At 42.9% G+C, this 27,195-nt stretch overlaps 2 protein-coding genes and 1 pseudogene across 4 annotated transcripts in view; 1 reads left to right on the top strand and 2 right to left on the bottom strand.

Moving 5' to 3' along the window:
• The window catches only part of PPFIBP2 (PPFIA binding protein 2), a 203,521-nt gene that overhangs the window by 111,774 nt on the left and 64,552 nt on the right, over window positions 1–27,195 (top strand). The window lies entirely within an intron of this gene.
• OVCH2 (ovochymase 2) lies at window positions 507–18,546 on the bottom strand (the record flags this gene model as incomplete). The annotated part of the gene is made up of 16 exons (XM_084894057.1): window positions 507–625; window positions 3,290–3,370; window positions 4,533–4,664; window positions 5,085–5,178; window positions 7,406–7,536; window positions 7,884–8,024; window positions 8,769–8,893; window positions 9,001–9,091; window positions 10,693–10,716; window positions 12,176–12,365; window positions 12,981–13,132; window positions 13,383–13,478; window positions 13,816–13,988; window positions 15,696–15,787; window positions 16,025–16,134; window positions 18,459–18,546. The coding sequence occupies 16 exons, from the start codon at window positions 18,544–18,546 to the stop codon at window positions 507–509; spliced, it is 1,839 nt and encodes a 612-aa protein (XP_084750183.1).
• LOC311627710 (olfactory receptor 10T2-like) lies at window positions 24,923–27,039 on the bottom strand (annotated as a pseudogene). The gene has a single exon. The product of its transcript is annotated as an olfactory receptor 10T2-like (transcript).

Here is a 27,195-nt window from a genome sequence, read left to right on the forward strand (position 1 = left end):
ATAAACACTGAATGGGAGGTCAGTCAAGAGGAATGCACTCTTTGTTCCTCTTAATCTCTAAGGGAGAGATAGAGCAGGAAGGCAAATTCTTGGTACGTACAGCAAATCTCAGTAAATAGTTACAGACTTCTTGGTAAGCCATGAAAGGTTGCTCTCATTCTACTGAAAATTGGAAATTGCCATCTAAACAAGTCTGGGAACACTGTGTGGATAGGGGACTGAATCTTATCAGCCCCTTTGGGCATAAGGACTCTGTCAGCTTACACCCAGAAAAGGATGTCAGCAGACAAATCTAGTTAACTTGAGTGAGCTTTTGAGACAACACTGATGGAGCGCCTTACCCACTCCAAGCACCCAACACCGTGAGCAGTGCGGACTATTTTTGAATCAGAGTTCCCTTGGTTTTCCTCTTCAAGGATTTTAAATTAAAGTATGTTGATACCACCTGGTCAGGATCCCAACCTTCCCCCGCACCTCTCACCTCCCACCCCCAGCACTGCAGATGGTCATAAAGCAAAGGTAACAAACACTTTGCTTTCTGGAATGTCTTCAACCTCAACTTGGGTAGCAGAAACAAGGCACGGAAAACCTTGCCCGCTCCTGGCAATGGGAGGCTTACCTGGGCCTGATGGAGTAAGACAGTATAAAGGCAAGAGAATTGAGACACTGAGAATGACCCAGAATTTACCAGAAATTGTGTTTGAGAAAAGTCAGAAGAATAGTTTGTAGAGTCCTATTCCACCATCATTCCCACACCCATACCCTGGGGTTCCTTCCTGAGCAGCTATGTCTGCAGAGCTGTGCCCACTGGTGTAGCTCCCGATCAGTATTTACTAGCAGTTACTTCAACTCTTCCCAGACAGCATCTGTTACGGCAGGGGCTGGGGTAGGTAGAGCCTCCAGAACGTCGTAAATGTGAGTTCACAGTGGGGCTGTGGAGACAACAGGAAGTAAGGGGGGCAGCACATGCAGTTTGCAGGGGAATGGCTGCCAGCCTGGGGGTGGGAGCCTCAGACCTGCAACGGGAGGAAGGCCAGCCTCCAGGAAGGGGAGAAGGGGAAAGCGTCCAACAGAAAGACATGAAGGAAGTTGGTCCCCCTCTTACTTGAACACAACCCGGAATTTGGTTGTTCAGTAACTTGCCCAGCCTCTGGTTCCTTGTCTCTTATAGGGACAAAAGCAGAAGGTTTTCTTTGGTGGAGACAATTAGTGTCTGTTTTTTAAACTATGAACAAGTTAAGATAGAGCAAACTGGGCTAATGCCTCCATTCTAAGAGTAATTATAGAAGCTTCATTTTCATAGAACTGCTGAGTTTACCAAACATTTCCCATAAAGGAACAGATCCTTCTGAAAGTGTCGTTGTCCTTTTTCAACCATTTTATTTTGGAGATAGAACCTCAGAGAGAGTCCACACCTTGTTTGTGATCACGTGGCTTGAAAATAGCAAAGCTGGGGCAGAAGCCCACATTTCTGAATTCAGCCTCATGTTCTGCCCCTAAACCCCGGCACGCTGTGCTACACTCAGTGCATAAAAACAAACAAGCAAGCAAACAAACAAAGAAAAACCCATTTTAGTTGTCATGTCACACAGCTTAAAAATTCCTGGTTTCAGATTTAAAGAAACACTCCACTTTTTCAGCTGGCGAAGCTGGAGCTAAGAGATGCTTTTGAAGGAAGGTCTGTGATTGAGTCATTTGTGTTGCTTGGAGCAAAGGGACAATGACCACAGCCCACAGATGGGTTTTTTAATGTGTCAACTTGGTTAGGCTGCAGCCTCTGGTTACTCAGTCAAACATGAGTGAGATGTTGTGGGAAGGGATTTTGCAGAGGTGAGGAAGGTCCCTAATCAGGTGACTATGGAAGGAAGGGCATCCTGGCCTCTCTGGGTGGGCCTGACTTCTTTAGTTGGAAAGGCCTTAAACGCAGAGCTGAGGCTTCGCCAGAGGAGAGGAGACATTGCGCCCGTGGAGAACGGCCTCAGCCATACCTGTGAAGGCTTCCCTTATGACTGCCCTCTGGACTGACCGGCTCAGTCAGCCCCACAGCATGTAAGCCAGTCCCTGGTGTATTAGCTTGCCAGACCTGCCGCAGCAAAACATCACAAACTGGTGTCTTAGAAAAAATGGGAATTTATTGCGTCACAGTTCTGGAGACTAGAAGGCCGAGAGAAAGGTGCTAGAAGGGTTGGTTCCTTCCGAGGGCTGTGAGAGAGAAGCTGTTCCATGCCTCTCCCGTAGCTTCTGGTGGTTCGCTGGCAAGCTTTGTTGTTCCTTGGCTTAAAGACACTGCATCACCCCAGTCTCTGCCTTCATGTCCATGTGATGTTCTCCCTGTGTGCGTGTGTCTCTCTCTGCATCCAGATTGCCCCTTTTTTGAGGGCACCAGTCATGTTAGATTGGGGTCCCATTTGACCTCATTTTAACTTGATTACCTCTCTGAAAACTCTTTCTCCAAATCAGGGCACCTTCTTGGGTCCTGGAGGTTAGGACTCCCACATGCCATTCCCCTGATTGTACCCTGGCTGATAGCCTCTGTGTGTATCCTTGGTCACATTCCTCCAAACAGCTTACCAGGCCCTAACCAGTTTCTTTTTTTTTTTTTTCTTTTTTTCTTTTTAATATATTTTATTGATTTTTTACAGAGAGGAAAGGAGAGAGATAGAGAGCTAGAAACGTCGATGAGAGAAACATCGACCAGTTGCCTCTTGCACACCCTTGGATGTGCCCGCAACTAAGGTACATGCCCTTGACCGGAATCGAACCCGGGACCTTTCAGTCCGCAGACTGACGCTCTACCACTGAGCCAAACCGGTTTCGGCCCTAACCAGTTTCTAAGTGGTTTGCAGGGGTCCTCAAACTTTTTAAAGTGGGGGCCAGATCACGGTCCCTCAGAGAGCTGGAGGGCCGGACTATATGAACTACTAATTCCTACTGTAACACCTCGGCTGCGCTCACTGCCCAAAAAACCTGGCGGGCCGGATCAGACTCCTCTGCGGGCCGCATGTGGCCCACGGGCCGTAGTTTGAAGACCCCTGGGTTAGAGCATCTTGGATCTTGAGTTTGATTCCCAGTCAAGGGCACATACCTCGGTTTCAGGTTTAATCCTGGCTCTGGTCGAGGCACAAGCGGGAGGCAGCCAATCAATGTGTCTCTTTCCCATCAATGTTTCTCTCTCTTTCTCCCCCCATCCTTCTATCCCTTTCTTTCCACTCTCTCTAAAAATCAATGGGAAAAAATATCCTCACTCCTCCAGTGAGGATTAAAGAAAACACACAGAAACCCAGCTTACCGGAAGCATTGTCTTCTTCCGGAAGGACATTCCATGTCTCCAGAAGCATTGACCCATCCTCTGATCCGGAGATGTTTAAATCTGGGAGTAAGCATAATATAATGCTCAGATCACACAAGCCAACTGGTGCTTGGGGCTCAGCAGAATATTATTATTGTTAGAGTCCTGGGGCATCTCCGTTAGCTGAACTCTGTGGGTATTTTAACTAAAAAGTGTAGTATCTCAACTGTAACCTGGCTTTGCTATAAATTGCTGCTTACCCCCTAACAAGAATGAACAACTTGAGAAGTTTTGTGGGATTTGGACCAAGTGCTCATGGGTGTGAGAGCTTGGAAGGAAGCTGTGTAATTCAGGTGTCTAAGGACTGGGGGTGGTGAAGACATTTCACATTTTGGAGACCCTGTTACATGTCACGCACCTGCTCTTGGCCAAGCATACCTTATCTGATTTAATCATCACTACATTCTTACTAGGCAGGTGTTAGTCACCCATTGTAAGGTTGAAGTAAATGAGGCTTAGATGACTCTGAGGTCACATATCTCATAAGCATAGGCCAAGATTCAGATATGCAGTTGATTCTCATCTTTTGAGAATTCTGTATTTGCAAATTTACCTACTCACTAACATTTATTTGTGACTCAAAACCAGTACTCATGGTATTTCCATGGTCATTCATGGACATTTGTGAAGAATTTAAGTCACCTGAGCAGGTGTCCCTCACTGAGGTCTAAGGAGACTCTCACTCTGCCTTCTTGTTTCAGCTCTCATACTGTCAGTAAGTGCTCTTGCCATGGTCTCTTTAGTGCCACGTTTTGTTGTGTGGGAGTGTGTGTTTGTTCTTATTGCATTTTTGTGTGTTTTGTTGACGATTTTGCTGTTTAAATGGCCCTGAGCTTTGTGCTGAAGTGCCATCAGGTGTTCCTAAGTGCAAGGAGGCTGTACTGCCGTTGAAGATGCATGTGATAGATAAGCTTTGTTCAGGTTTGAGTTACAGGGTATTGGCTGTGAGTTCAGCGTTAGTGAATCAACAATATATATGAAATAAGGTGACGTTCAACAGAAATAGACATCAAACCAGAGGCTCAGAGGAGCCTAACTTTATATCTCCCGTAGGAACACTGGTTCAGTATTCACTAATTTCAGCATTTGTAGCGATTTTCTAGAACAGAACTGCTGCAAATGATGAGACTTGATTAACACGTTATGAGGATGAAAATTCAGATCTGTTGCCTTTCCTTCTTACCTGCTTCAGGGATGAAGGAGACTGTAGCCTGAAAGCCTCTGAAGGTCACATTTTCATCCGACTGGAAGCTGATGAGCATCACACCAGAGGAGCTCAGCAGAGGGGCAGGGGCAGCAAAGCCACACAACCGAGCTGGGTCAGGCGAGACACGGTCAAGGGCCAGCATTAAAGAAAAAAAGAATTGTCCTTTAGGTGTCTGTTAGGAAATAAGCTTTCCTGGTGGATGTCACTAGTTGGCTTCTTTTTAATATGTTTTTAATCTCATCAACATTTCTGTTCTGTTTATCTCTCAAACACTCCTATTTCCATAGTGAACTATTTCCCTTCTGACCCCTTGCTCATATGGGCTCTCTCTGTATTTCTGTCCAAATGGTTCTGTGATTCTCCCTCTTGCTTTTCCTGCCCCTGATGTAGGAGAAGAGGAAGTGGTGATGGTGAGAGTGGAGAGAGGGATGGGGGAGAATGAGGGACCATTGAGTCAGATCCTTTTTATTCCCCAGAAGGACTGGGTCCAAACACAAACCAGGGCAGCTGAGCTCCAGGAACACACACCTATTTCCTTCTTCCTTTCTACATCCCAGTGCACTGTCACGTAGTCGGAAGTGCAGTCTCCACTCTCTTCTATTTCCAGATTCTGAAAGGAAAGCTGAGAAGACTCAACATTACATCCAGACTGAATAATAGGGGCGGATCACCTGATTTTGATTAGGTAGAGAAGTTAGGATTGTGTAACTTGCTCTGGAGTTCGACCTTAGACGAGAAAGTTAGTGGAATGTTTATGAGTGGGTCAAGTTACTTAGGAAAAGATGCTATTCCATTGCTCCCAAACTTACTGAAACATCTAAGCGACCAAATATAATTCAAATGTAAGGGTGGGGAAATATGCAAATGTTTAAGCTCCTTTCCAAGGAGGAGCAAAGAACAATATTTGAGCAGTTTGAAAGCACTGGCCAGTGGAGTGTGAAGAGAAGAGCAGCAGGATAAAGGGCTGATGAAGCAGGAGTTCACATTTTAAACATACAGATGACAGGGTTCACACTCAGCCGGAGACACAGGACTGCATGGATGGGACAAAAGTGGAGGTCATTAGTGGTGAATGTAGGCATGGGAAGAAGGAGCCGAGTCAGACACAGGATTCATTCAAACATTTCTTAAACATCCCTTAGTGGGATGCTTTCTGGAAGTAAATCCTTTTCTCTCTGAGTCATGGCAAGCACACAGTTATGACTGGCAATGCTAATTTCAAAATTACTATCTTGCCTGAGACCTTGGATGATCCTGTCACCAGAGGTGTGAGAGCCTCATTTCACAGATGCTCGGCAGTCCATGGACATTTAATGAATAGATTTTTTTACTCACTTCTAGCTCTGGCACATTCAGATTTTCAACTAAATATGTCTTCATCCTCCTTCTAGAGAATGCTCATTCTTTTACTTTTTTCCTCCATCACTAATAACATGTCTCCCCTTAATGTTTCTTCCTCCTGAAACACCTGCCCTGCCTGTGTTGGGGTTTCAGGAACTTGTAGGAAAAGAGCTGGGCTCACCTCCTCTGTGTCTTCTCCTCCCACTCTTTGGTAAGGCCTGTGTGATCTTGTTTCTGCTCCCGAGATTGGACTTACCCTGATATTTCTGACACTCCTACCTTCTCTCTGTTCTTCAGTCCTCCAGTCCAGTTATTCTACTTTTTTATTGGGGTAGGGGGTGAGATGGGGACTGGACAGTGAGTGCTCAGCCCTCCTTCTCTTTAAATTCTGAGATTGTGTAGTAAATTCAAAGTGTTGGCCACACCATTTTGTTTGTTTATTTTGTTTTATGTTCTAAGTTAAAGGCTCCATTCTCTAGACTGTTATAACATCACACCAATTTGGTTCTCCTGGGTTTCAGATCACGTTTTACCTCTTGAACATCTGAGAACTTGGTGGTGTTATTCACCCTATTCTTCCCCTTTTCTTTTCTTTTTCTTTTTTTAAAATTTTTTTTATTGATTTCAGAGAGGAAAGGGGAGGTAGAGAGAGATAGAATCCTCAACGATGAGAGAGAATCACCGATCAGCTGCCTCCTGCATGCACCTCACCAGGGATCCAGCCCACAACCCAGGCATGTGTCCTGACCAAAATAGAACCCAGGACCCCTCAGTCCACAGGCCGACACTTCACCCCCTGAGCCAAACCACCAGGGCCCCCCTTTATTTTCTACTCTACTTTCTCAACTTCATATTATCTTGCTTTCAATTATAATTTTAAGAGAAAGACTTCTAAATAAATGCCTAGTTCCACCTCACTGTGAATGCATTCTCACTTTCAACTACCCAGAGGCATGTCTGTGCAGATGGCTCGCTAGTGTTTACAAACACTAGTGGGCACAAACACCACTAATCAAGTGCTGAGTAAGCTCTGTATCCTGGCATTCGAGGCTCTCCATTCATTAACCTGAGCCTCACCTCCCAGCACCCCTTCCAGTACATGTCATGACGCTCACACCAGCGCACCTGTACCTGCTCTATGCTGGTTCCTCTGTGCTTGCCCTGTCCCCTCTCCACAAGAGCAGATGATTTGGGCCTCACTGTCATCGACTTTTGTTAGCCATCACTTACAGAGTGTTTCTAGAAGGGACCAGGGAATGATGAAACAATTTACCAGGTACAAAGACTAAGGCAGCACTTCCAACAAAAATAAAGTGTGCAGTTGCCACCTGGTGGTGAGTGTGGGTAGTTAAAGGGAGAAATAGGCTGGTTTGTTATATGCCAGATACTAAGGACTAGGGACTAGGGTTACAGCAGTGAATAGATCAGATAAAAAGCTTCCCTGTGGTACTTCAGTTAGCTATTCTGTGGAGATGCCATAGCAAAGGAAGGGGAGCCAGAGTCTGTACCTTAATTAGGTAGTGTTTGGGGGCTTGAAACACCCAGTTACAGTTGGCCATGTCATTGTAATCTTCCGGATAATGAAGACTCTGTATGAGGCCTTCCTCAAAGAGGACAGTCAAGGAACTGCAACCGGACTCTGAAACACAAGGGAAAGCATGCCAGCAGTGCATCAGCCAAGCACAGAGGAAGCCCTTTGTGTTTCCTCTTGTCTTCCAGGAATGATGCATGACCCGAATCTTCAGGCAGAGCCAGCATGGAGGAAGAGGTTCGTGCACTGATTTTCCAGAACTCACTGGGCATGCTCAGCTCACTTAGGTGTGCAATAGGAGCGCTGTACCTGGCGTCTCACAAGCCAGTGCTCCTCTCTGCCTTGGAGCCAAGGGGGCCTTGGGCGGGGGCTCCCTGCCCCTTACCCCATTCCTATGGGGCCTCAACTTTGACAAAAGGCCTGGATAGTGTGTGATAAAAGGAAAGTGGTTTTACCGGGAAGGTAGTTTGGTTGACGAGCTTGGTAGGTGAGATTAAAACCAACGGCATAATCTGTGGCATCAGAGACGAACTTCAGCCTCAGAGAGTTGGAGGCAACAAGAACTGATGAAGCGAGGCTTTCTCCACAGAATTTCCCTGCAACGTAAGAAGAGTCTTTGTTCACAGTCTAGAAAACAGCACCCTTCAAAGACTGAAGGAGACCTGAACTCGTCACGATAGTGCAGGATCGTCTAGCCCGGGGTTTCTCAACCTTGGCACTACTGACATTTTGAACTGGAACGTTCTTTGTGTTCAGGCTCCTGGGCACTGTAGGGTGTTTTGCACATTCCTGGCCTCTGACCTCTGGATGCCCGACCTTCTCCCTCCAGTTGTGACACCAAAAAGGCTCCTAAGACACTGCCAGCGGTCTCCTGGGAGGCAAAATCGCCTCCAGTTAAGAAGCACAGAAATGCCCGTTCATGTCTGTGTTTTATATAAGCAACTTTTCTCTCTAACTCGTGAGTATCCATTTTTACTTTCAGCTGGACGAGACAGGGAAAGCCCGTTTTCATGCCTAGAAAAGCCGCATGCTGCCTGGGGCCTGGGAGGCAGAGGCCCTGCAGGGTGCCTGCATTTTCCTCCTGATGGGCTCGGGATCTGAAATGAATGTCGGAAGCCTGGTTCCATGGGAAGCCCATGCAGCGAGTAAAATGCCCTGTGGCCTCCCAGCCCTCACACTGGCCCAGGTTTAGTTCTTTTCCTCCACCCATCCTGAGTCTCAAATGTTGGAGACAGGAAATGTGGTGGGCACAGATGGCTCAGTGCCAGACATACTGCACCGAGGCCCCATGAAGCCCTCCGAGCATGAGTGTCCACTTGACAGCGTGGCAATCCACTTACCCAGAAGTCTGTCTTCTAAAGAGTGCATTGACAGGTAATTGTGGTCACAAGACTCTGCATCCAAGCGGGAAAAGCTGAGTAACACATGCTTGTCCTCGGGTACCAACAGGGTCCAGACGCACAGTCTGCAGGCAGATACGTCAGGAGGGTGTTATTTCTAGACAGACAGTGGCTGTCCATGCTACTGGGCACGGTTAGACCGGAGGTAGGAGTGGCAGAGAAGGCTACTCACTGCTTGCTGTCATAATAGAGGTCGGGGCTTTCTGGGAAGTGCAGCTCCCCCTCCGACTCCCTGACCACACGATCCTTCTCCCTGCATGCGGCTGGGAGGGAAGCCACAGAATCAGGCTAACAACGATGGCTAGTCACGGTAGCCCTCGCTTTCCAGGATCCAGATGGATGCTGGGACCTCTTGGTTCTTCGTTATGCGTGCTTTCTTTTTTCACGAAACCTTTTCCTGCCTTGGTTCTAGATGCTATTTATTTATTTATTTATTTATTTATTTATTTTTGTTCCTTTTAGGTCCTGCTTAACCTTGAGATTCTGTGGTTATTTTTCCCTTCCCTCTTCTTTCTCTGACCCCATACTCCATTCTATAAATACAGGTAGTTCCAGGTTCTGTCATTAATTTTCATCCCTCTCTGCCTGGGTTCTCTGACCAGCCTCATTCATAGCCTCAGTTTCAACTATGGTCTCTACATTTTGAAACTTTAGACCTGATTTTTCAATCGTCTTCTAGGTATTGCCCCTGAAAGTTAACATGCTACAAACGAAATTTCTCTGGATATGCAAGAGTGCTTCCACTTCGGCTTTGATTATTTTTATCTGCCCCTTTCTTAATTCTGTCATGTCTTAAACGTCGGTAGTGTCCTTGATTCCCCCTCTCCACCCTTCCTCTAAGTGACCAACAAGTCCTAATTCTTCTTGTGTCTGTCTCCTCCTCTCATCCTCTGGCCCATGCCCTAGGTCAAGCCTGTATTTCTTGTCTCTTGAACTAATGTATAATCTCATAAATCCACCTTGAATTGTTTTCCCTTCTGACCTATACACTGAGTGGCCAGATTATTATGATCTCTGAATGCAGAATAATCTGGCCACTCAATGTATATCCTATATAATAAAAGGCTAATATGCAAATTGTCCCCTTGACCAGGAGTTCGACCAGCAGGCAGGCCAGCCAACTGCCCATGACCCCTCCCCCTGGCCAGGCTGGCCAGACCCCAACCATGCACAAATTCATGCACCAGACCTCTAATACACACACACACACACACACACACACACACACACAGACACACTGAGTGGCCAGATTATTATGCGTTCAGAGATCATAATAATCTGGCCACTCAGTGTATATTCCCTATGTGCGGCTCTTATACCACTGAAGTATAGCTCTAATCTATTTAATCAACTTCCCATTTTGACTGGCATTAAAATTTCTGTAACGTGATCTCACATTATCTTTCTATCTCCCTCATTAACCTATCACCTATCCTGCACTTCAGCTCCTTTGAGATGACTGGTCTCTATTACAACCTGCGTTTTCCAATCTCCATCCTTTAGTACCCATCCAGGATGACAGCTGGAATATGTAAGGGCACTTTCAGGGTAAGATGTGTAGCTTCTTGACCGCATCTGCACCACCTTACCCTCCTCCCTCAAGTCTCTGATGCAAAGCAAGGATCTGGCAAATGCTTGCTGAATTGAGAGGGAGTCAGGATGCACAGGATGGGAAATGGGAGGGAATCTGGGGCTCCAGCTGGGTGAAGAACTGCCCTGACCGGCAGGGAGTGGCTCTGGGTTTTCCAAGTGGTGGCTCTGTACCTAGTGAGTGAGGACAGCTCTTATAAAGGAAGACGTTTGATTATAAAGGGAACTGATGTATAATCATGCTTCTTGGGGAGTGGACTGGAGAAATACCCACCTCTGGAGCTCTTTCTCCGTTTCCCTGGGGAAGAAAAAGAAAGATGCAATTCAAAGTTTGTGGTATCCTAAACAGTTTCAAGAAGTTAGCAACTCCTTGACTTAAATGTGCAGAGATTTTTCAAGTCAATATGCAACTAATGAGAATCTAATCTATGGAAAGAACAGAGGGACAAGTTGGCAAAGCAGAAAATGGCCTTTTTGTTTTAAGGAGATGATGTCACTCTGTTTATTAAGTAGGGGAATTAAGAGACAGGCCATGATTAGCTTGGAGGTTACACAGAGCAAGAAGAGGTCATCTGGCCCACCCCTCAGGTTTTACAGGAGAAGGGAAGCTCAAGATGGAATAACTCACCACATCCACAAGAGCATTGTTGGGATAACTATTGCTTGAACTACGGGTGCAGGTGCCAGTTAGAAAACAATTAGGGTTGATTTGGAGACAGAAATGAAGTTTCAGTAAACTCACTGGTCAGGCTAGTAGACAGTATATGTAGACCCAGGCCTTTTCACACTTACTGTACCTACATCTGTATACAGCAGTGGTTCTCAACCTTCCTAATGCCGTGATCCTTTACTATAGTTCCTCATGTTTTATGGTGACCCCCAACCATAAAATTATTTTTGTTGCTACTTCATCACTGTAATTTTGCTACTGTTATGAATTGTAATGTAAATATCTGTGTTTTCCAATGGTCTTAGGTGATCCCTGTAAAAGGGTCATTCAAACCCCAAAAGGGTCGAGAGACACAGGTTGAGAACCACTGGTATAAGGCCTTCTCAACCAGGGCATTGCTAACATTTGGGGCTGCGTTATTTTTTTCTGCGGGGCCTGTCTGTGCATTGTAGGAGGCTTAGCAGCATCCACGGCCTCTATCCACTAGAAGCTAATGTCACCCTCCCATTCCCCTAGTGCAGTGGTCGGCAAACTGCGGCTCACGAGCCACATGCAGCTCTTTGGCCTCTTGAGTTTCTAGCAAAGGCCAGCTTAGGAGTACACTAAGTTAATAACAATGTGCCATTCTATATAGTTTAAAAAATTTGGCTCTCAAAAGAAATTTTAATCGTTGTGCTATTGATATTTGGCTCTGTTGACTAATGAGTTTGCCGACCACTTCTCTGTGTGACAACCAAAAATGTCTCCAGACATTGTCCCCTGTGCTTGATGACCACTGGTCTTTCTATTGCATGCTGAATCTTGCTAGCACAGTTGAGAAGTGGTGAATACACATCACTAGCTGACATAGTTTAAATTAAAGACAAATTTGAAAAGGCTAGGATGGATGCATTCATGTTTCATTGACTGTGTGCTGTACCACACACCATGCTTTCTTCTTGTTTTAGCCTTAGGAAATTCCACAGTCCTGATGTGTTGCCCTGAGAACAGAAGCAGAGCCTCGCTGCGCAGTGGCCCTGACTTGCCTGATCTCTGCTGAGACCCTCTCTGGCCCTAGCTTCTTGACCTTAGGTGCCAGCTTTATTACCAATGTGGATGTGTTTGCTGATCCAGGGAAGCACTTTACTAAGATCTGTGAAGATGCCAGGGGATCCTTGGTCATCTTTTTGCACATTGTTTCTCCAGCCTCGACCACAGCCGGAACCCCAGGAAGTCACGCCAGCGAGCGTCCAAGTCCCTTTCTTATTCCGGCACATGAGGGAACCTCCTGAATCTCCCTGGAGGGGGAAAGCCTCTGTTACCATCACAATCAGTGTCTGTGCCCCAGAGTGCTCACCCTTTCCCCCCATGAAGATGCTAGATGAGCACCAATGACATTTCTTCACTTCTCGGGCCTGGTAGAACAGGCAAGCATAGTTCACATTAGATCCTTGGTTACATTGAAGCTTATCAACTCCACCTCCTTCTCTGCATCCTAGGCTTTCATCACACAATCAGGCTGTCTTCCGGTTCCCATCTCGTCTTGCAGGCTCAAAGAAGTCTTACCCAGTAGTAAAAATGACCTCAGGTCTTGCTCATCAGGAGGGATGGAAGGAAAGGAAAGCTCCTGTTATACATGAACCTGAAACTTCTATAGATAGGAAAGAGCCAGCCATTCTTCAGAGGTGGAGAACCCTGAGCTCATGATTGGCATTCTCTGTTACTGAGTCTTTGGGAAAAAGTGGAAGACCTCTTCTGCACTCACACTTCTTGGTGTAAACAGATTGTTCAAGCTATCTCTTTATTTTGATTCAAACCTCTCCTGTCACTCTTGACTCCTCTTTTCAGAAGTCGCTTCTTACAGCTGAGGGAAGCCCTGCCTGGGACCCATCAGCCCAGTTGCTCCCACCTACCTGACATGCATCTTTCCCTCCATCAAGGAAGCCTGTGCAGAGAAAGGTATGCCCACTGATGGGTTTATTTAGGGTTAGCAGAGCTGCCACACACTCCTCCTGGGTCAAGATGGGCAGGTTCACTTCTTGCAAGACTTGCGGGAGGATGCCATCTAGAACACACAGACACGAGAGCCCATGCAAGGCACCGTACTGCTCTTTCTGAGTTGAAGGTGCCTTCTCCAGTCAGGTTTGTGTCTTTTGAAAAGACCTGAACTTCTAAGTACATTTTTATATCCCCTTATTTTAAAACATGTTTGCACAATAGTTTTCTTTAAAAAATAAGATTAACATTTCTATTTTTGGATTACCCAACAGAAAGTTCTGACATCTGGGTAAGAGCAGAGGCATAGAAGTTCTTACTTTCAGTCAGGCGGCCCCAGCCTGCAGTCGTGCAAATCAATCCAGCCTTAAATTGTTCTCCTGGCTCTGGAAGACACATGGGCCCCACAGATGGGCCTGAAAAAAGAGCAAGGCGGGGCATGGAGGAGAGGTCACCAGATACATTCACCCACTAGTATCTAAGTGGTCCCCTAAGATCTTGTGAGAATTGTGATATTTCTCCCTGACACTTCCAGGTGTCACCTTTCAGACAAAGATAGAAACTCTACATAATCCTATATCTGAAGCTATAAGCAAAAGTATTTCAGGCAGGGGACCCTCCACCCCCAATCCCTGTCTCTAAGTCCATGACCTAGAATTTCTGGGCATATCATATACTATAAGGAATGTGCTATAGAACAGGATTTATGGAGAACAGGGGATAGATAATTCAGGGTGAGCCTGAAATGTTTACCAAAATGGAAGGTGCCAGCCATCTTCAAAAGAGCAATGTCATAGTCCATTGGTTTTTTGATGGAGAATTGGGGGTGTATGATGATGCTTTCAATGGTGAGGGTTTGCTCTCCGGGCTCTTCTTGGCTCAAATTATGTTTTCCAGCAGTAACATTCAAAGTCGATGCACTATTTCTATTAAAGAGGAAGCAATAGAATGAATTGATTTCATTGAGCCTCTGAGTACAGTTGTAATGGTTGACAAACTGGCCTCTTCAAAATGGCAAGGGTGGATAATGGGGGGTAGGAGGCTGCCGGACAGAGAAAGTGAGAATGATTCCCACATTCTTGCTAAAAATGCAGAGGTTCTCAATTTGATTGGAGAACAGTAATGAATGGCCTCAGGAGTCAATGATGTAATAAATCGAGTGCTCTGCAATTTTATTTGTAAAATGTCTAAAGCTGTATATACTTTGTAATTCAGGGGTCTAAAGCTGTAGTGGACTTCATTTAGCTACCCTAGGTGGTTGGCCTGGCCTCAGCAAATGACTTGTGATCCCCATTAAGTGTGTTGCGTTACTGTTAGAAAGCTAATGCAGAATGTATATTGTGAATGGCATAACAGCACCATAACTCTGCTGTCCCAGAGAGCATGCACTCTCAGGACTTTGGACTGATTACAACAGTGGGAGGAGGGGGGGGAATCTTCTTCCTACTTCCTTTACATTTAGAACTTAGAGACCTGGCATGACATGGGAAAGACCATTCTATTTCCCTTCCTGAAGCAAAATTATCTGAAAGGAATGGGATGGGATGAATTGGGATGGATTAAGAGCTTTGGGTTTGCCATCTTTTGGGACCCTTTGCTCCCAGATTTTATAAAAACCTGGGAAAGCCATACTTTTCTCTTGATATACTTTCCTGGCTCTTGGCTATATTAAGTACCTAACTTAACATATAGCAACTCCCTAACCTAGGCACCTGCCACATTAGAGGAATTATTAGGTGATTCTTCTTTAGACTGTCAACTCTCGGGGGCAGGAAGTATGTCTTACTCATCTTTGTATCTTTTTTTTTTAAAGATATATTTTACTGATTTTTTTTTACAGAGAGGAAGGGAGAGGGATAGAAAGTTAGAAACATCGATGAGAGAGAAACATCAATCAGCTGCCTCTTGCACATCCCCTACTGGGGATGTGCCTGCAACCAGGGTACATGCCCTTGACCAGAATTGAACCTGGGACCTTTCAGTCCACAGGCCAATGCTCTATCCACTGAGCCAAACGGGATTTGGCTCATCTTTGTATCTTTGGTACCTACTAGCACCAAGTAAATATCCAGCAGATATTTGCAGATTTGAAATAGGGTAAATATGGGGACATGAACTTGATTGCAGCCTAATGAATACCAAGAACATTGGCAACAATAAAACATTTGAAACATACAGGAAAGTGGATTAAGGATGGAACTTGTTAGATTGAAGCTCATAGGGGCGGGATCAATATGAAAGATGTGAGAGCCTTCTTTATGTTTTCCTGGCCTCTATTTGCTATTTTTTATACACTTCTTAAGACGCATAATGAACTGCGTGATTTTTTTTCCCACTGAAATTTAGGAAAACTAACAAAGAACTTGCACAAATATATTTTTGTGATGCTTTTTCTCACTTGGATATTATACTTTATTAACATCCATTCATATTTAACTATTTCTATAAGAGATTATGTTTTTTACCAAGTTGAGTACCCTCTGACAAATCACTGAGCCCCATTTGTGTTATGCAATTAAGATGTTCTCTCACTATAGCATACATCACACAGTTCCTGTTTTAAAGTTATTGTTCTGATTCCCAGGGAAAAAGAGGTAATCTGACCCTTATACACGTGCTGGGCCTTCCCCTACCTGTTTGCAACGCAGTGAGCAGCCGTAATCACCCACTGTGGAGAGATGATGGTTCCACCACAGATATGTTTCTGCCTTCGTTTCAGAGACACCTGAATTGCAAAGACCTTAAATAAGCCAATAGTTCATGTAACTATTCTGGACATACCTTTTCTGCAATATAACTGGTCTACAGCATGAGGGACTTGAACCCCTGTACACACACTCATGGATTCTCTGATGCCGAGCTAGGCCAAAGGAGTACATTAGTGAGTAGCAGGTGATTTTGAAGTATCAAATCCCAAAACAGCTCATAATCTACCCACCAGAGAATGTTCTTAGAGACTCACCTGCCATGGGTAAGAGCCCTTTACCACTTGGCTTCCCCCAACAATGCGACTAAAATCATTCAAGTAATTCCAGGGCTGTGCCTTCACTAGACTCTGCCCACAAGAGGGAGCTGGAGAAATGAAAAGACAAAAAAAAAAAAAAAAAAAAAAAAAAAAAAAAAAAAAAAAAAAAAAAAAAATTAGATAGCTTCTGGGATTGAGGGACACAGCGAAGTCTTATGAGCAAGAAAAACTGTAGGCCCTGGATCATGTAGAAAGGGTAGGGAACCTTTGTTTGGCCAAGGACCATTTGGATATTTATAACATCATTTCTGGGCCATACAAAACTATAAACATAAAAATTATCCTGCTGTATGTGGTCAAACATTTATTAACTCACCCCTAATGCCTTGGCAGGGTCAGACCAAATGATTTTGCAGGCCTTATTCAGACCACGGGCCTGAAGGTCCCCACCTCTGCCTTAGAAGCTCCTTGCAGTACTCTGTACTTCTGTGACATTAATTATATACATTATGGTTATTTCTGACCTTAAAATTATATATATATTGATTTTAAAAGGAAGGGAGGAGAGAGAGATAGAAACACCAATTATGAGAGAGAATCATTGATCGGCTGCCTCCTGCAGGCCTCCCTGCTGGGGATCGAGCCTGCAACCTGGGCATGTGCCCTGACCAGGAATTGAACCCTGACCTCCTGGTTCATAGGGCAGTGCTCAACTACTGAGCCACTCTGGCTGAGCTGGTTATGTCTGACTTTCAAGCTAACTAGACAGTGAGCTCCTCAAAGATATGAACTTAATCTTAGAGATACCTATATCCAACAATATCTAGCACAGTTCCTGATACATAGAAGTTGCTTAGTTAATTCCTTCACTAGGTGGATGATGCCATAGTCTGGCTTAGGTTGTAATTGTGTGTTCACCTTTTACTCCCTCGCAGGAGACTGAGTCTGAGACCATGGTGTGTGGTACCTGATTACACAGTTCGATAATGGATTTAATTCTTTCTGAGGGTAGAAAGTACCAGATTGTTCAAGGAGAGTGGAGAGAAGACTGTCCTGATTCACACACCAGACTGGTGTTAGGATTGAAGCGTTGCCAGATAATGGAAGAAATAACTCTTTTGTCATTATGGAAAATATTTTGTCCCTGAAAACATTGCATTTACTTATTATCCTCAATATTTCTTGACCTGTCAGTTAAGAGAGGCATTCGATTAAAGATGTTTGCAACTGCCAGGGATGGCAGATCATTCTTTTCTACATTTTCTAGGATGGCCTAGAAAGCCCTGCATCACAATCCCCACACTTCTTTGGCTACCTGAGTCCTCTAATTCTTATTCTTCAGCCTGGAGGTCACCTCAACTGAGAAGTCTTCATTGATTTCCTCGAGATGTGTTTTAAGTGTCTCTCTTCTTTAGTGTGTAGTACTCTTTTCTTTCCCCTTTTATAGTTTTGCCAAACAACCTTGTGATAGTGAATTGTTTGTCTGTCTCCCTCACTGGAGTCTGAACTACTCAAGAAAAAAAACTCACACACTCTATGTCTTTATTCATCTCTGCATTTCCAAGGTTTAGCACAATTCCTAGCACAGAGTAGACACTTAGAAAAGTTGGGTAGGTGAACATACGGTTTTCCTTGAGAAGGTATCCTTCACAGCTATTTAGGTTAATATGTTAAAATATACAAAGCTCATTCAAATAACTTCTCATTTAACCCTCCATGTATGCCTATGAATTAAGCACTGCTACCCTTTTTAGAGATGGGAAAACAAAGAACCAAAGAGATGCACAGCTAATTAATGACAAAGCATGGTTATAACACTAAGCCTTTTGATTCCGAACCCAATGCAGCCATGACATCGGATCGAAAGCTTATTTTCTAACTGTTTCAGCTAAATGAAGTATCAATACCTCAGAAAGAAAATGTACTATATTATGAACTCATTGGAGCAAAGAGAGAAAACATGATGATTCTCAGGATTGGCACAAATCTGACTGTGGAGAAGCCTGCCAAGAACTGTTCTCAGCTTATGTTGCTTAAGGGAGAAAGAAAACATTCGTAATACACCACAGTGGGCATGCTTTATACTTCCTAGCAAGGCAGTTTTCCAAAAAATTACAGATGCTTCAACAAGTATGCTGATTTCCAGAATTTGTTCTGTGAATGAGGATGGGGTTGTGTAACTTGTCCAAATTAGTGCACAGTCCAGATCAATGCAACTTGTCCAAGTTATATTCCATAAACGTTTTCCCCAGCTTTATATGCTAATTTTAGGAGAAAAGTTCAAAATAATTACAGGAAAGACAGTTAGGTCTCCAAAATATATTTGCTTCTTGGGTTTTCCCAAAGGAATATGGAGTGGAATGATGATGCCCATTGACAGTGAAGGTTAGTCCTTCAGACAAGGTAAATAAAGGGTTCGTTTGAAACTTACCTTTGGAAAGAGAGAGAGTTGCAGATTTACCTTGTTCCAAACAGATCATTCCCAGTAGTAAAAACAGTTTTTTCTTACTCATAGGCATTTTGAGATTCAGAGTTTTTTTCCTGGCATTTTAAAGAGACCAAAGAGAATCAAACAAAATAGAAAGCCTTGTGAGACCAGCCGTAAGCCCATTGAAAAAGAGGTTATTCATTAACCAAGACTTGAGGCATTCAACCATGTCCATATGATGTTTCTGAATGTGGTTTCTTGCAAAGATCTTTGTAAGATGTGGGAGTCAACCACAGAAACATAGTCTTGTTCAAGCCATATTACATGTCCCATTACATTCGCATCAATTTGTTGCTTCCCAGAGCGTATCTGGCTAGCTAAGTGGTTGGTATCTAAGTAATGGTTTGCAAACATTACTTATTTCTTAGTACAAGTGACTGCTTTCTACAAGAGGGTTGGACATCAAAGTTGTCCTTGTTTGCAAAGATAGACTGGACTACATGCTTGCAAACAACCCATGAGAATATGCTAAGCCATTTTTCTTTTTCTTATTCTCCAAGTGTAAATGAATAGTTATAAGCATGTGTTAGAAAAGGAGAGGAAAGATAAATTGGTGGGACAGTCAGAAGTCAGGAGACTAGACAGTCACTTCGGGTACTGTCCGTTGGGGCATCTGTGAACGTGCATTCTCTCACTATTGTTTTGTATTTACAGGAGGCAAACACTAAGTCTCCTTCACTTTGACTCTTGGCAGCTGATGCAGTTGATGTGGCATGGGAGGTGGCTCTGATTATGTGTCAGGCTTCTTCCCTGGCTGAGTTTGTGACACATTGTCAGTGTGTGAGAAACAGCTATCGATTGGACAGTGCTATCTATGACCACGTAGGAATAGGCATGAAAAGCAGGAAATGCCAGGGCCGAGTGAGCTAAATTGCGGGTCACTTTGACAGACAAAAGCATCATGGGTTCTCCTGCAGCTCCCTAAGGAATGACTAAATATGAACCACAGGACGTTTGTTCTAGGTCAGTGGTTGGTGAACTGCAGCTCGAGAGCCACATGTGGCTCTTTGGCCTCTTGAGTGTGGCTCTTCCACAAAATACCATGGCCTGGGCGAGTCTATTTTGAAGTGGCGTTAGAAGTTTTAGTTTAAAAAATTTGGCTCTCAAAAGAAATTTCAATTGTTGTACTATTGATATTTGGCTCTGTTGACTAATGAGGTTGCCGACCACTGTTCTAGGTCATAGCTGCTTCTCAGAAATATCACAGGTGATCAAAGCATAGCCCCACTAGTTATGTTGATCCAAATAAAGTCTCAAATCTAATTAGATCTACACATTGCGGTGCTTATGTGCAAAAAATGAAGACAATAAATGAAGCCCCCTGAGGCCTTAATGCAGGGGTCCTCAAACTTTTTAAAGTGGGGGCCAGATCACGGTCCCTCAGAGAGCTGGAGGGCCGGACTATATGAACTACTAATTCCTACTGTAACACCTCGGCTGCGCTCACTGCCCAAAAAACCTGGCGGGCCGGATCAGACTCCTCTGCTGGCCGCATGTGGCCCGCGGGCCGTAGTTTGAAGACCCCTGCCTTAATGAGTATCTCAGGCAGCATACTGGTGTAGGTACATGTAACTACACCTACTTTTCTCAGTCTCATTGGATTTCCTCTCATTGGATTTTCAGTGGAATGTTAGCAAACCTGTGTCTATCTGATGCTGAGGTACTTAAGGTCTTATATGCCAAATGGTTCTAAATCCAGCACAAATAAGCCCTGTGTTAAAGAGATGATTCCTAGAGTCTGTCCCCTTATAATATTTGACCAGCAAGTAGTGTTTGTTATTGATTTTTAAATGTCCTTTGCATATATCGTTGCTTATTTGAAGTATAGTCTCAGCTATGGATTTTTCATTTATTGTCATCCATTGTAGGTGTTCTAACACAACGTCTCATTTAACAGTGACCTTGAGAGGCAAATGTTATTATTGTATCATTTTTTAAAATAAGGAAATTGGGTTTCGGAAGTGTTAAGTAACTTTTCTAGATCACCCAGCTATCAAGTGGCAGACGTGAAATTTATCCCCCAGAGCTTTGGGCTCTGAAATCTTGTTTTGCTTTTATTACGGCACTGTGTGTATGCTTTACAAATCATACTGGCACTCATATCATATTTTGAATTTGAGTCTTTCATGTAGATATTTTCTTATAAAAATGCAAGATCTATTCTAGATTTCTGTCTTTCAACCTCTGATGCAATCCTATGAAGCCAGAAACTGATTAAATGCATTAGTTTGATGACCACTAGAGTACAAGTTTTTCATAATGAAAGTGATGAAGGATAAGGTTCTGATAGTAATTTACCTGCACATATTGTAAAAACATTTCTAATGTTGACATCCTTTAAAAAATAGCTAACATTCCATTGGACATTTCAGGAGTCAACAGGTAGCTGAGGCCATTCCTTCAAAAAACAATAGCATTTCTTCTCTCTCAGGTAGCAGGCTTATGATATTTGATAGCACTACTTCCAAAGTATTGTTAGATTTGATAGTTATTTTTTATTTAATGGTATTTATTCTTTTCATTTTTTGTACTTCCTTTTTCAGTGGTCCAGCTTCCCTCTTACTGAGATTCTAGGTTGACCTCAAAAGTGCATGTTGTTACAGTTTTGTTGAGCTTCTCATTTTTAAAATCTTATGTTAACATTGTCATTACATTTCTCAATAGTTTCCTAGCACTATTTATTGAAGAGGCTTTCCTTTCTCCATTGTATGTTTTTGGCTCCTTTGTTGAAAATTAGTTTCCCGTGTATGTGTGGGTTTATTTCTGGGCTCTCAATTATGTTCCATTGGTCTGTGTGTCTGTTTTTCTGCCAATATCATACTGTTTGGATTATTGTAGCTTTGTAGAATAATTAGAAGTCAGGGTGTATGATACCTCCACCTTTGTTTCCCCCCTCAGTTTTCCTTTGACTATTTGAGGACTTTTATAGTTCTATATAAATTTGAATATTTTTGTTCTAAGTCTGTGAAAAATAACATTAATGGGGATTGCATCAAATGTGTATATCAGTTATGTAATATGGCCACTTTAACAATGTTAATTCTTCCATTCATTGAGCAAGGCATATCTTCCCATTTCTTTATGTGTTATTTGACCTTATTTCTAGGATATAGTGATTACTCCAAGGGTGTGGTCCCTCACCACTCTCAAATATAAAAGCATAGGGTATTATGGGTCCCCTTTACCTCAAATGGCCTCTCTAACAAACTCTATCAAACCAGAACTGGAAAACGCCGAAGTCTCTGCTAAGATCTTTAGACTCCCACAGGCTGATTTCCACCAGTGTTTTGATATCTCACCAGCCCATGTGTAATTTTTTTCTAATAAATCTTTAGTGTTCAGATTATTACAGTTGTTCCTCTTTTTTCCCCCCCATAGCTCCCCTCCACCCGGTCCCACTCCACCTTCTGCCCTTATCCCACCTTCTGCCCTTACCCCCCTCCCCCCCCCGCTGTTCTCATCCATAGGTATATGATTTTTGTCCAGTCTCTTCCCACACCCCCCACACTCCCTACAATCCTTTCCCCCAAGAATTGTCAGTCCACTCCCTTTCTATGCCCCTGATCCCATGTGTAACTTAAGGAAAAATTACACATGGAATTTCAGGCTCATATCACTACAGTTTTTTTTTTTTCTTTTCCAGGATCTTGGCCTCTCAAGTCTTAGCTGCCTTGGCATCTTTGACCTCAGACTTCCATGCACTCACCTAGCACACTGCCAAAAGCCCCAGGCTGTATCTTTTAGTTCAATCTCTATGCCTCATGAAATCATTTGGCAAATGCATTTGTTTTTGAGGCGTAAGGAAGGTTCGCTGGGGAAATGACATTTAAATGGAGACAGAGAGGAAAATAGGAATGAAGTGGTCACTGAGAGTTGGAAATGCAGTTGCAGAAACTTCGGTGGGTGGGCGAAAGTAATGATGTGGGAGGTTGAACTAATGATCCTTAACCAAAGTACAGTGTCTGGTACAGGGCAAGCATTTAACAACTGCCTTTGGGCTAAATATTAACTCTAATTCAATGAATATTTATTTCATGTATCCTTTATTCTTAGCACTAGGTTATTAACTGAGGAAACAAAATTGAATATATCATGTGCTTTCCTTTCAAGAAGTTATGAATAATCAAAGGAATGTTTCTTTAAAAAATTGGTCTCCATTCAGCTGGCATGAATAAAGTGCTAGTTGCCATATTTTTAATTTCTTAAAAAAATTCATGTTTCATTTTTAACAAACACTGTGTATATTTAAGACATACAAGTTGATGTTTTGACATATATGTATATAGTGAAATAATTAATGTAGTTACCCTAATTAACATATCCATCTCTTTTCATAGTTATCTTTTTTTTTTTGAGGGAGGTGGTATTGTGAGAGCACCTGAAATTTATTTTCTTGGCTAATTTCCAGTATAAAATACATTATTAACTACAGCTATAATGCTGTACATTAGCTCTCTAGAGCTTAATCATTCTACAAAACAGCAGCTTTGTACCCTTTGACCAACATCTCCCCATTTCCCTTACCTCCCCAACCCTGGTAACTACTATTCTACTCTCTGCTTCTATGAGTTTGACTTTCTCAGATTCCACATATAAATGAGATCCTACAGTATCTTTCTTTCTGTGTCTGCCTTATTTCCCTTAGTATAATGTCTCCAGAAATATCCATCTTGTCCCAAATGACAAGATTTCCAACTTTCTTAATGGCTGGATAATAGTCCATTGTGTACATATACATGATCGTGTGGTTTTTATCTCTCATTCTGTCAATGTGGTATATCACATAGAGTAATTTGCATATATTAAACTAACCATGCATCTCAGAGATAAATCCCATTTGATCACAATTGAGACTTAATTAATGAAATGAAACAGCTTATGATAATTATATGAGGAGGTAGAAAATTTCACACTACGCAGGGGATATATGTGAAAGTGGAATGGTGAAGATTGTGGGATGGATGGTCAGAGAACATCTAGGCAAATCTGAATTCAGTGTTGAACAAAAATGGGACCTGGCGACTCAGTAGGTTCTGACCACTGTAATCAGTGAAGCTATGATAAGAATCTTGGTTGCAAGCCCTTCCGCAGCTGTCCTCACCTAGATTCACCTGAGCACAATGCTGTGCTTCTTATCTTTGGAATCTTCTTTCTTTCTGGGGTTTCTCCTAATATGTCTTACTTTCACTTTGGAATATTCTATCTCCCACTCATCAACTTTCCACAGTGTACATTCCCTATCTCTTTATCTTAACTAAACCTGATCGCCTGGAATGGGTACCTATGCTTCTCGGCTCTTTTGAAGAGAAGTTGCCTACTCCCCTCCTCTAAGACACTATTGTGTTGACATTCTCCTTGCTCCTTACCATATTTCTAAATCGTTGGCTTGCAATCTTCATGGCAAAACAGTTTACTCACTGGCACCAGTGTTATCCAGCTATGAAACAGCATGCTATTGTTTCATTGTCCTTTACTGACCACCCAGTTTCCTTTCCTCATTTGTTAAAGACTTTGCCACTGGCTTCTTGATCCTTTAACCATTTCAATTCCTCAGACCTGGTAACTTCACACAATGTGGATGTTACCATTGGACAGTGTGATCTCAAAATGCCTAGACCTCCTACAGCCCTATCTTCCACAATCCATACGTGAACTTTCCTACAATCACCTCAATTAGATTCAATTGTATACTACACCTTCCACCTCTGTTTTCATAAATTAGGAGCTATTTGTCTTTACATATGCTCCAACTTAAATAGCATTTCAGTTATTGCTTTTTGAGGACTTGAAGAGGCTAATTATGAAACCATGTAGCCTTCTCCTTTGGCAGCTCTTTGGCAGACTGATCTATATTTTTCTTGGAATTTGATATGTTAAAAATGCCTATTTCTTTTGCAATAACTTTCATCAGTTTATATTTCCAGATATTCATCTATTCCCATGTAGTTTATAATTTTCTTTGAATAGAGTTGAAAAGATAATTTCTTAAAATTCTTTGAAATTTCTCTGTATTGTGATCTTTCACTCATTGCAAGTCTAAATTTGGGTTTCTCCTTCTTAGGTGAATTAATGATCTTTCCTTTCCTTCTTTCTCTCTCAGTCTGTGTCTACCTCTTTCATTCTTCTTTTTCTTTTTATCAATAGAATAATTTTCCTTCTCCCCCAAAGGCAACCAAAATAATGAAAATACGGTGTTCCAAAGCATCTCAGATATTTTTTGCTACATATATATATGCATGTGTATATGCATATATATATATACACATACATATATATATGTATATACACTAACATTTTATAATATTTAAAAACTACATCCTGTTTATAGTAGAAAAGGAATGAGGTCAGGGCATATCAGGCAATTAGAACACACTTTAATTGCTTTGTACATAGAGTGCTGATATTTATTAAAGGTACTCTACTTTCTCCATTTTTATTTATCAGTGCTGTGTGAATGTTTTAAGAAGTGTCCAGCATTCTTTTACTTACCATCTGTGAGAAAAACCTAAGACATTGTCTCGTACTTTCCCTAGAGCTATTTGCATTTCTTTATTTCTTAGGCTGTAAACTATGGGATTAAGCAGAGGCGTCACCACTGTATATGTCACTGCCATCAGCATATCTTCACTGAACGAATCACTGTCCTTGGGTCTCAAATAGACAAAGCCAGCAAATCCATAGTGTATGCACACTACAGTGAGGTGTGAGGAGCAAGTATAAAAGGCCTTATACCTCCCCTTTACAGAGGGCATCTTCACAACGGTGGACACGATGAAGACATAGGAAATCATAATTAAAATGAAGCTGCCTACCAACACAAAGGCAATGAATGCAAGAAGGATCATTTTCTGGAAAAACGTGTAATCACAGGCAAGGGAGACTACCGGTGCGATGTCACAAAAGAAGTGCTGGATGGTGCTGGCGTCACAGAAAGACAAGTTGAATACTATGAGGACAATGCATAATGACGCCACAATCCCAGTGACAGAAGAGGCCATCATGAGCTGCAAGCAGACGCTGTGGGTCATGAGGATGGGGTAGCGCAGTGGGCTGTGAATGGCAGTGTAACGGTCATAGGACATGGCGGCCATGATGAAGCAGTTATTGCCCGCCAAGCTAAGGAAGAAGAACATCTGAGTGGCGCACTCAGGAAGAGAGATGGTCTTGCTGTCTGAGAGCAGGTCCACCAGCATTCGGGGGATGGTGACCAGGGTGGTACAGGTTTCTGAAAAGGACAGGCCAGAGAGGAAAAAGTACATGGGGGTATGAAGGTTGTGACTGAGCTTGATGGCCACCATGACGGACACATTTGCAGCGAGGATAGTCACATGGGAGAAGAAGACCAGCACAAAGAGGAGACCCTGCAGGTCTGGGAGACCGGAAAATCCCCGCAGGACGAACGTGCTCACTGTGGTTCGATTGCCCATCATCTAGGAGGCTCAGTACCTTTCTCCTACAAAGGCAGATATTCTTGAGTCAAGACTCTGATGAGATTTTAAAGAGCACTGATGTCATCAAGGATCCCTGGGCAATGGCAAGACTCTCAGTGAGAGACCCTGAGAAATGGGAATTAAATACTCCTTGTTGAATTCAAGGGCAAGACTCAGTCTGATGAGAAAGATTCTAGTAGGCGATTCTGTATAAATGTCATAAAGTCTGCCTGAATTTTTCCTGGGAACCCCCTCATTTATCTCTCCTTTATCTCCTCTGCAGTCAAAATCTGCACAAAAGAAGATGAAAAATAATTGTTTTTCTACCTACAAGAGGGGTAGCAGGTGTAACATTTTTGCATGTGATCTAGTTATAGTCTGGCACACAGAAGTGGATGGCAATGTTGACTCAATGCAAGTTTAATAAGTAAGAAAATGTTTTTGAATGGCTTCCAATCCTTCTTGGAAAGTAGTCCTATCCTCAGAGGTGCTCCCCAGGAGGCAGTGGCTGCTTGGCTAACAAGTAGGCCACCATGAACTGACCTAATAAATGAATTTACTGTTGAAGTTTGTACTGGTTTCCTCTCCATGAGAATAAGATAAGGCTGAAGGTGTTCCGTAAGTGTCTCCCATTCATGCAGATCTCGAAGGCAAAATGGTATGGAGAGACCATCTCCATCCTTTTAGATGGCTCATTTGTGTTCATGATGTCAGGATTAATTCTTGAACTCTCAGGAGAATTGCCAGGTTATTTTCTAGTGGAAAGGGCTGCTTTGCAGTGCAGCTCTTATTCGAGTTTAAGTTCCTCTGGTCATTTTCATGAGTTCATCCATTCTGCTGCGAGCGTGGTGACATCATGAAGGACAGGGATTTTCCAAACAATATGTGGTTTGGTTTCAGACACTTTTGTTAAGGGAGGAAAGGAAAACAGTGAGAAGACATGGCCATGGAGTTAATGGTTGAGGAAAGAATGGTAGTGACACATTGGGATTTTTGTAAGATCTACCAAGCTTAAATAAAATACACCTTTCGCTGAAAAGTTTGTGTGTTCTTTATGAATTACCGGGCAAAATTTACACAAACAGGCATGTCAAGTAACCAGTATTAACTCAATATCTGACACGTGCTGGTCAATATGCTGTGTGTTTGATAGAATCTTCTCCCTAAATTTCTTCCAGCAACTCTGCATAATAAGCATTTCAATCCTGATGTTACAGAAATTGATACTTGGGTACAGGTTACTTAATTGA

The sequence above is a fragment of the Pipistrellus hanaki genome, assembly GCF_964339955.1.
Source record: "Pipistrellus hanaki genome assembly, chromosome: 9".
Classification (NCBI taxonomy): domain Eukaryota; kingdom Metazoa; phylum Chordata; class Mammalia; order Chiroptera; family Vespertilionidae; genus Pipistrellus; species Pipistrellus hanaki.